Consider the following 10,917-nt stretch of genomic DNA (forward strand, 5'->3'; position numbering starts at 1 on the left):
CACGATTATTGGTTCCCTTACTCATATGTCTCCATATAATCAGAATACCTTTTTTTCAGTTAAAATTTACTGAATGGGCCATCTGCTTCCAACTGATACCTGGATATTGCCTTATAAGTACCAGTCTATATTACTTTATGATGCTTATGTATTTCATTCATAGAAATTGCTGAGTCAGGACTTTCCTGGTGATCTAGTGGTTGGGCCTCCTTGCTCCCAATGCAGGGGCCCCAGTTCCATCACTGATCAGAGAACTAGATCACACATGAACAATTAAAAAAATGAAATTTTCTGCATGCTGCAGATAAAGATCCCGCATACCCCAACAAAGATCTAAGATCCTGTGTGCTGCAGCTAAGACCCAGCACAGCCATATAAGCTAAAAAAAAAAAAAAAAAGAAATTACCGAGTCAAATGGCAGAAACATTTTAAAGGTCTCTGGTACACTTAGCTAAATAGTGTCCAAATAACTTGTACCCTTTTAAAAGATAATTTTAATATCAACTGAGAGAAATCCTTGTTGCATGGGAATTTGCACGAGCTGGAAACTAACCCTTGTCTGAGAGGTAAGACCCTCTCCTAGTTTTTCAGTTCAGTTAGTCGCTCAGTCGTGTCTGACTTCTTGTGACCCCATGGACTGCAGCCCCAGGCCTCCCTGTCCATCACCAACTCCCGCAGTTTACTCAAACTCATGTCCATTGAGTTGGTGATGCCATCCAATCATCTCATCCTCTGTCGTCCCCTTCTCCTCTCATCTTCGATCTTTCCCAGCATCAGGGTCTTTTCCAATGAGTCAGTTCTTCGCATCTGGTGGCCAAAATATTGGAGTTCCGCTTCCGCATCAGTCCTTCCAGTGAACACTCAGGAATGATGTCCTTTAGGGTGGCCTAGCTTTCCCGGGGGAGGCAACTCCTGGCAAGAACTTTTGCTATGGCCTCTTTCATCTCACTGTTCCTCAGGGTGTAGACAAACGGGTTCAGCAACGGGGTCCCCAGTGTGTACACCAGGGAGACAAACTGATCCTGTTCGGGGTGGTAGCTGGAGCTGGGCCGCAGGTACATGAAGGCGCAGCAGCCGTACTGCAGCAGGACCACGGCGAGGTGGGAGGAGCAGGTGGAAAACGCCCAGTGGCGGCCCGAGGCCGAGTGGGCCCGGAACACCGCGGCCACGATGGAGGCGTAGGAGGCGGCGATCAGGAGGAAAGGCACCGCGACGGCCAGTGTGGCCGCCACCAGCACTGACTGTTCATGCCTGTGGCTCTGGGCACAAACGAGACACATCACTGGGGGCACATCACAGTAAAAGTGCTGAATGCCCCGAGCTGGGCAGAAGGGCAGAGAGAAGACAAAGGCCACCAGCTGGAAGGACAGGCAGAGGCCGAGGACCACGGAGGCCGCCACCAAGCGGGCGCAAAGCATCCGAGGCATGATGAGAGGGTACTGCAGCGGGTGGCAGATGGCAGCGTGGCGATCGTAGGCCATGGAAGCCAGGAGGAAGCAGTCGGCACTGCCCAGTCCGATGAAGAAGCCCATCTGAGTGGCACAGCCCAGCAGGGTGATGGTCTTCTCTGACCGTAGGATGTTGGCCAGGAGGTGGGGCACCACCACAGCAGTGTAGCCGATTTCTACTCCCGAGAGGCTGCCCAGGAAATAGTACATGGGCGTGTGGAGGCGGGCTTCGGTCTGGATGGCCACCATGATGAGGACATTCCCAGTGATGACCCATGTATAAACCAGGCTGACCCCAAGGAAGGACAAGATGCGCGGCTCTGACTGGGAGGGATAGGCCAGGAACACGAATTCCATCCACAATGAGTGGTTTCCCCAGGACATTGAGTTAACAGACTTTCTCTGTTGAGAGTTATTAATACAAAGAAAGAGTCAGACTAACAACACATCAGTTCATACTCCCATGATGTATGATGTAATCTGCATCATGATGATGTAATCTAAGATTATATTACATGAGCCCTGATGTAATCTAACTGAGTTAGAAACTACAAGAATTAAGACTTACTGTCTTTTTCTTCCCCTCTTTAACAAGCTTCTTCACTTAAATATCTACAATTATATTTCTAACTGCCAAAAGTTGGGCTAAATTGTGTAAGACTTTTTTGAGGAAAAGAGTCAGAGGAAGTTTGTGGAATTTCAAACTATTTTCAGTAGAAGTGGAATGAAGATTATTTCAGTTAACTCCTAAGAAACTGTCAACAACTTTTAAAGTTCAGAGATTATGAAGGGGAGGGCAGAAGCTGTTCATCACTTAATTCATTTGTATGTGTACTCAGTACCTCCTAAGACATTCAGTTGGAGATATATGGGTACAATATTCATAAGTTCATGATATGGTGTGAAATATATGTAACAAGATTGTAATAGAAACTAGATAGAGTCATAAGAGATGAATAAATTAGACAATTAAGTTTTATAGATAGAATGCATTTTCAATTTTGGGAGTCAGTCAAGACTTCATGGGAGAGAAAGCATGGAAGGATGACTGAGGAAAGGAAATTTATGGAAAACACAATTTAAAATTGTAGCAGTGGGAGGGTCATGAGAAACTGATTCATTCTGGATGGAGTGTAAGATGCTACAAAGGAGAACGGAAAGAGGAGATTGCCACAAGTTTTTACAAGGTTAAATACTTGGTGTAGTATGGTAGGAGGGTATGTGCCATTTGGTAAGAGTAGCAGTGATGGAATGACATCATCAGAGTGCTGCTCGAGAAAGAGCAGTGCTGTGTGCAGCAGAGAACAGCCGGCAGAGTGAAACGTCAACCGATGGGTTCAGATACAATATCTGCACACTGTATGTCTGATAAAGGCTTAATATTCAGAATATACAAAAAACTGGCCTAACTCAGTAACAAACAATGCAATTAAAAATGGGCAAAAGGCTTGAATACACAGTTCTTCAATGAAGACACATGCATGGCCAACAGGCATGTTAAAAGATGCTCAACATCACTAATCATAAGGTTTACAAAATCAAAATGAAATGTTACCTCACACCCATTAGGATGGCCACTATAAAAAAACAGAAAATAACAAGTTTTGGCAGGTATGTGGAGGAATTAGAAACCTTTTGTATTTTTGGTGGGAATGTAAATGGTGTAGCCACTATAGAAAACAATATGGAAATTCGTCAGAAAAACTAAACATAGGATTACCATATGATCCAGCAATTTCACTTCTTGGTATATTTCTAAAACAAATGAATTTCTTGAAGAAATATTTGCACACCTGTGTTCATCGCAACACTGTTCATGATAGCCAAGAGGTGGAGGCAATGTAATTGTTTACCAACAAGTAAATGGATAAAGCTACTGTGATATAAATATACAAACGAATATTATTCAACCTTAAAAAAGTGAAATCTTGTTATATGTTGCAACATGGTTAAACCTTGAGGACATTATGCTAAGTGAAACCAGCCAGTCACAAAAAGAAAATTGCAGCATGATTCCACTTATAGATAGTATCCGAAGTAGTCAAGCCCTTGGCAACTGTAAATAAAATGTGTTTACTGGGGGTAGGGGTGATGGGAAAAAGCGATGGATAGAACTATCACACTGCTGGAAGGGGCAGATCACACACATGACCATCATTAAAAAGATACGGTAAGATAGATAACTAAAGAGAACCTACTCTATAGCACAGGGAACTCTGCTCAGTGCTCTGTGGTGACCTAAAGGGAAGACAATCCAGAAGAGAGAGGATGTATGTGAACATATCGCTGATTCATTCTGCTGTACAGCAGAGACTAACATGCTATCATAAAGCAACTATACTCCAGTAAAATTAATTTAAAAATATGATAGTAGGCAGTCCACATCTTCAATCTAATAAAAATCAGGTTAATTTATAGCTTTGTGTTCGATGGTTTTGGTGGTCTGCTCACACTTTGACTGATATTAACTTCTTAGTGCTAAAATTCCTAATTATTTTTCTCATTTTCAGAGCATCAGAACATCGTCTACCATTCCTCTAACACTGGCCCATTGTTCTAGTCTGCCAATGTTGAGACTTTAAAAAATCCACTTCATGTCTTAGCTACCTTTTTGAAGTCACTCACATTTAATTTTTATGTATTAAGTGTCAAGCACCACATACAATGGTGATACAAACGGGATGATTGCTTCTCAGCTGGATAGTCTATCCTAATGAGAGGCAGACACTGTTGATAAAACAATCTGGCATATATATATAAATATATGTTTATAATTAACTGCTATCTAGAAAAAATAGGGACTTCCTTAGTGGTCCAGTGACTAAGACTCATGCTCCCAATGCAGGGGGCTTGGGATTCAATTCAGGGAACTAGGTCCCACATGCCCCTACTAAGGGTTCACATGCCATAGCTAAAGATCCTGCATGCGTGCCACGACAAAGACTGAGGATCCCAAGTGCCACAACTGAGACCTGACTCAGCCAAATAAATATAAAAAAAAAAATAGTGTGTTATAAGACTGCAACATGGGGCTCTGACAAAATTTTTGATTAAGCAATTCTGAAAAGTCTTCCTAGAGGGAATCATATTTAAGCTTAGATCTGAAGAATAGAAATTAACCAGGAGCAGAGGGACAGGCTGAGTCATGGGGTCCATATTCTGGACAGATGAAATAGGGGTAGTCATGGTTCCCAGAAGTAAAACCTATTATATCAACATGTCATCAACTTGTTCATCCAAGTTGCTTTCAGATACGTTGTATACAACCTCGGCAGGGTAAGAGCACTTTAGCACCATCTCCGGAAATCTGCCCAGAGTGATACCTGTTCATGGTTCCACCTGCATATCAGCAAGTCCAAGTCACAGCCCATGTCATACCCTCCTTCCTTCTTACTTCTCCAGCCAGCCCAGCCCCAGTTGGTAGGATGTTAGGAGAAAAATTACCCTGTCCTTCGCTATCTCCCAGAGTTTGCTCAAATTCATGGCCATCGAGTCGGTGATGCCACTCAGCCATCTCATCCTCTGCCGTCCCCTTCTCCTCCTGCTTTCAATCTTTCCCAGCATCAGGGTCTTTTCCAAAGCGTTGGCTCCTCACATCAGGTGGACAAAGTATTGGAGTTTCAGCTTCAATATCAGTCCTTCAATGAATATTCAGGATTGATTTCCTCTAGGATTCACTGGTTTGATCTCTTTGCAGTCTAATTAGCATTATTTTAAAAGAGAGTTAGAGAATGTGGCAATAAACAGATCTGTGCTAAAATCTTAGTTTCCTATTAATAGCATTATCCTCTGGGGAGATCACCTTGCATTACTTTTGGTTGCCTTGTTTAAAAGATGCAAATACTAAATCTTACCGTATCCAGAATTTGATGAGATTAAATGAGATAAAGTTTTTAGAACACTTGGCTTGACGTGTGTGTGTTTGCTCTTCATCTCTGATTCCCCTGGAAATCCTTCTCCAGGGGATCTTCCCGACCCAGGGATCGAAGTGGAGTCTCTTGAATCTCCTGCATTGGCAGGTGGATTCTTTTACCACTGAGCAATCTCGGAAGTAGGAAACTTATTAATTTGCATAAAATGCTGATTCTTCCCTTATTTCTTTGACTGTATAGAAAAGTGAATATTAACAGATAATATCTGCTTTATTTTCTGTCAAGATGAAATGATGTACCATATGAAGAGAGGGTTTTTTTTTAATAATCTTAAGCTATACCACAGTATATATTATTTATTCTCTCGCTGTTTCTTTGACTGAGATTAGCTATTGCCATTCTATTCAGATAAACTGGGCTTCCAAGCGGATTCAGAGAAAATACTGCAAGTCATGGTCTGCACTAGTTCTGAAATACTGGAGTCTTGACTTGTAAAGCCATTACTCACTTTTCTAACTCAATGTCAGTTGGCACCTGGAACTTTGTAAATCAAGAAGGAGGTTGCCAAAGACTTTGAAGCTCTTGGTTGTACCATCAGAAGAGAAAGGAGTACACTGAACCAGTCTTCTTAGTTGTATTCATGAAGGACAGGACCGAGCAAGTGATATCTGACTGCTCTGGTGGGTAAAGAAGGGAGACGCGTGAGCCTGGAGAGATTGCCCGTGAGACCGAGACTTCAGTAATCTCCCCAAACAAAAGCAGTGAAAGCAAAAAATTGGTTTGCTATTTAGGATTTTGTCTCATAAATTACATCTCCCAGAAGGTATTTTGGTGTTTGCTCATCTTCTCCCTTGTTACCGATAATTAGTCCAAAACTAAATCTGTTCTCCCCTGTATGATCGGCTGTCAATGGAAGGTTTGGCACGTGCTCGTCCAAGTAAAGGCCAGTATTAAACCTTTTATCAGCATTCTCAGTCAAAATAATCTCCCCCAAAATATAAAGTTGGAGTTAATTCTCACCAGATTTGTCATAGCCGGGTTCAGCCCAGGTCTTGCATTACTGTTGCGCAGGAGCACTGACACTGTGTCCCATGTTTTTTATGCAAAAGGGGCACTGGCGATCTTGGCCATGCTTACGGGAACAAAGTGAAGGTGAACACTAGGCGGATAGTTAACTCTTCTCTGTTACTTAAAAAAAAAAACAACTTTTATTATAGTCTTCCAGAATGTGAAGAACATAGAGATATTCACTCAATGTACCAAATAGATTTCATAGGCGTGATCATGTTCCTTTTCAACTACTATTTTGCCATATTAAAATTGCTAATGAAAATTTTTTTACCTGTCTGCTGATTATCAAGAGATAAAACCCATCAGCTCTTCAGGGTCACCAAGGAAGTGGGTGGACAATAAGTATCTATTTTTAAGAGAATATCATATGACTTTCAATAACTCGTTAGACCAAGGATTTACCCTTTTTTCTGACAATTAAAACTAATTAGTGTACAAACTTGTTTGAAATTAAATATATTTCTAAGATGACTCAGTGGTAAAAGAATCCACCTGCCAGTGCAGGAGATGCAAGTTCGATCCCTGATATTTGACAAAATAGACTGATATTTGACAAAATATTTGGATACTGTGGCCAGCCAAGTTAACACATAAAACTGACCATCACAACCCAGGAAATAAGAAAAGATCTGATATAAAAGATCAATCCCTGGGTTGAGATGATCCCCTGGAGGAGGGCAAGGCAAGCACTCCAGTATTCTTGCCTGAAAAATCCCATGAACAGAGGAGCCAGATGGCTACAGTCCATAGGGTTGCAGAGTCGGACATGGCTGAGCATGCATGTACTTATTTCTAAGGCTCAGAAGATGACTATGTGTTTTGAAGTAATGCTTGTATGATGAGTATCTGACAGAATAAAATATTGTTAAAAGCATTTCATCACAGTTTTCTGAGATAGAAACATAACACAATTGGGATTTAAAGTTATATCAGATATTTTCTTATTTCCTGGGTTGTGATGGTCAGTTTTATGTGTTAACTTGGCTGGCCACAGTACCCAAATATTTTGTCGAATATCAGTCTACATGTTACTGTGAAAATATTTTTAACAAATGAGATTTACAATTACAAAAAAATTAGACTTTGAGTAAAGCAAATTACACTCAGTGATGTGGGTGGGCCCTATCTAATCAGTTGAAAACTTTAAGGAGAAAAAGAAAGACTGAGGTTTCCTGAAGAGGAAGAAATTCTGCCTCCAGCTTGCTTTTGCACTCAAGCTGCAGAATCAGTTCTTCTCTGAGTCTCCAGCCTGCTGGCCTACCCTGCACATTTTGAACTTGCCAGATTCTTCAACTAAGAAAGGAAAATCTTTAACATCAAATGTTCTTTCTTTTTTTTTCTCTAAATAAATCCTGTTGGTTCTGTTTCCTGGAGAACCCTGACTAATACAGCTTTTGACAGCAACACACGAGTGCATGCCAAGTCACTTCAGTCATGTCTGACTCCTGGTGACCCTGTGGACCCATCAGGCTCCTCTGTCCATTGGATTCTCCAGGCAAGAATACCAGAGTGGGTTGCCATTTCCTGTTCCAGAGGGCCTTCCCAACTCGGGGACCAAATCCTTGTCTCTTGCGTCTCCTGCTTTGGCAGGTGAGTTCTTCACCACTAGACCACCTGGGAAGCCCTTTGATGGCAATAACTGTCTCTAAAGGAAAGAAATCTTAAGAGTGAGTTGTCTGAATTGGTTTTGGGTTTTGTGGAAATGGCTCTCTCTTATGATTAAAGATACTAATGCCTCTATTTCCAGTAGCAGAGCACTGAGAGGGTATGGTAGATAATGGGAGTAGAGATATACAGAATGTGACATTGGGTACAATGATCAGATGCTTACAGCAGGAGAGATTTGGGGTCAGCATGCATATGATACCTGCAAATACTTTTGTCAAAGTGACAAATGTAATGAGATTGGTGGGTTGCTTCTAATTGTACAAGAGTAAGTAAGAACAGAGAAGGCAATGGCACCCCACTCCAGTACTCTTGCCTGGAATATCCCATGGACAGAGGAGCCTGGTAGGCTGCAGTCCATGGGGTCGCTAAGAGTCAGCACGACTGAACGACTTCACTTTCACTTTTCACTTTCATGCATTGGAGAAGGAAATGGCAACCCACTCCAGTGTTCTTGCCTGGAGAATCCCAGGGATGGGGGAGCCTGGTGGGCTGCCGTCTATGGGATCGCACAGAATCCGACACAACTGAAGCGACTTAGCAGCAGTAGCAGCAGCAGCAAGTAAGAAAGAAAAGGATAAGCTGGAGGATTCACGTTCTCAGCTCAACTACTGAGTAAATGATCTGGAGACTGTTATGTCTGTCCTGAAAGACACTAGTACATAGTAAGCCCTTCATATGCATTGGCTTCACATCTGCAGATACAATAAGCCACTTATCAAAATTATTGAAAAAATATTCCAAAAAGTTTCAAAAGACAAAACTTGAATTTGTTACATGATGGCAACAATTTGCATAGCATTTATATGTACTAAGTATTATAAGTAGCCTAGAGATGAAATAATATATAAAATATATATTAAAAAGCAGAGACATTACTTTGCCAACAAAGGTCCGTCTAGTCAAGGCTATGGTTTTTCTAGTGGTCATGTATGGATGTGAGAGTTGGACTATAAAGAAAGCTGAGTACAGAAGAATTGATGCTTTTGAAGTGTGGTGTTGGAGAAGACTCTTGAGAGTCCCTTGGACTGCAAGGAGATACAACCAGTCCATCCTAAAGGAGATCAGTCCTGAATACTCATTGGAAGGACTGATGTTGAAGCTGAAACTCCAATACTTTGGCCACCTGATGTGGAGAGCTGATTCATTTGAAAAGACCCTAATGCTGGGAGGGATTGGGGGTGGGAGGAGAAGGGGGCAACAGAGGATGAGATGGTTGGATGGCATCACAGACTCAATGGACATGAATTTTGGTGAACTCTGGGAGTTGGTGATGGACAGGGAGGCCTGGTGAGCTGCAGTCCATGGGGTCCCAAAGAGTCGGACATGACTGAGAGACTGAACTGAAATGAACTGATAGAATATGTATAATATATTATAATATATATGAAGTTTTATATATATAAAGATTATGGGAGAATGTGCACATGCTATATGCAAATACCATGCCATTAGAGAAGGCTGATGCTGGGAGGGATTGGGGGCAGGAGGAGAAGGGGACGACAGGGGATGAGATGGCTGGATGGCATCACAGACTCGATGGACATGAGTTTGAGTGAACTCCGGGAGTTGGTGATGGATAGGAAGGCCTGGCATGCTGTGATCCATGGGGTCGCAGAGTTGGATAGGACTGAGTGACTAAACTGAACCAATGCCATTTCTTTTAAGGGATTCGAGCACCACTAATTTTGCTATCTGAAGGGAGTCTTGGACCCAATCCCCTGCAAATACTAAGGGATGACTTAACCATCCTATAGTCGCAGAGCTGAAAACCCAACCCAGAGTTTCATTCTTTGAGTGGCTGATTTACAATGCAAATTCAATTCCTAACCTCACAGGGCTTCTACTGTTAACTAAGGGCATTAATTGTAAAAGAATGGGATCCTGAAAATTGCAAGGGGCACAAATGAGATAATCTGAAAACTGGGATGAGTCTTCTTTGCTAGAAGCAGCAGCTGCTTCACTCCCATCTGAGATCATCCTTGATGTTGTTGAGTCACTAAATTATGTCCAACCCTTTGTGACCCCATAAACTATAACCCGCCAAGCTCTGCTGTCCTCCACTCTCTCTAGGAGTTTGCTCAGATTCATGTCTGTTGAGTCGGTGATGCCGTCTAACCATCGTATCCTCTGGTGCTCTCTTCTCCTTTTGCCCTCAATCTTTCCCAGCATCAGGGTCTTTTCCAGTGAGTCAGCTCTTCACATCAGGTGGCCAAAGTACTGGACCTTCAGCTTCGGCGTCAGTCCTTCCAATGAATATTCAGGGCTGATTTCCTTTGGGATGGACAGGTTTGATTTCCTTGCTGTCCAAGGGACTCAATTTTTTCCAGTACCACCATTCAAAACCATTACAGGAAGCAGTGACCAAAACCATCCCGAATAAAAAGAAATGCAAGAAGGCAAAGTGGTGCCCGAGGAGACTTTACAAATAGGTGAGGAATAGAAGGGGAAAAGGGAAAGACAAACCCAGCTGAATGTAGAGTTCCAGAGAATTGCAAGGAGAGATAAGAAGGCCTTTTAAAAATGAACAATGCAAATAAATAGAGGAAAACAATAGAATGGGAAAGACTAGAGAGCTCTTCAAGAAAACTGGAAACATCAAGGGAACATAGCAAGAGAGATCAATCCTACTTTGCTTATAATAGCCTTTGTTGTGGCATTTGCCTTACAAAACCCTGGTAATTCTCCATGGAACCCACACCCATTACCCTTTTTACTTCTGGACCTAAAACTAGACTCCACTCCCCACAGGCCCTAAAAGGTGAAATACAAAGTTTGACTGAGGAGGAGTTACACAAAACTACAACAGAATCACAATTCCCCCCACCCCCACCATTTTACACAAACGAAAGTGAGGGATA

The 10,917-nt window shown here is 42.2% G+C and overlaps 1 protein-coding gene across 1 annotated transcript; it reads right to left on the reverse strand.

Moving 5' to 3' along the window:
* Positions 1–887: 887 nt before the first annotated feature.
* OR10W1 (olfactory receptor family 10 subfamily W member 1) lies at positions 888–1,832 on the reverse strand. Its single transcript, XM_019974847.2, has one exon. It carries the CDS (start codon positions 1,830–1,832, stop codon positions 888–890), a length of 945 nt encoding a protein of 314 aa, XP_019830406.2.
* Positions 1,833–10,917: the final 9,085 nt, after the last annotated feature.

Source organism: Bos indicus, chromosome 15, assembly GCF_029378745.1.
Source record: "Bos indicus isolate NIAB-ARS_2022 breed Sahiwal x Tharparkar chromosome 15, NIAB-ARS_B.indTharparkar_mat_pri_1.0, whole genome shotgun sequence".
Classification (NCBI taxonomy): Eukaryota; Metazoa; Chordata; class Mammalia; order Artiodactyla; family Bovidae; genus Bos; species Bos indicus.

Bases quoted from the DNA above. Each gene is read 5' to 3' on its own strand.
- OR10W1 (XM_019974847.2), bottom strand. From the start codon at position 1,832: ATGTCCTGGGGAAACCACTCATTGTGGATGGAATTCGTGTTCCTGGCC.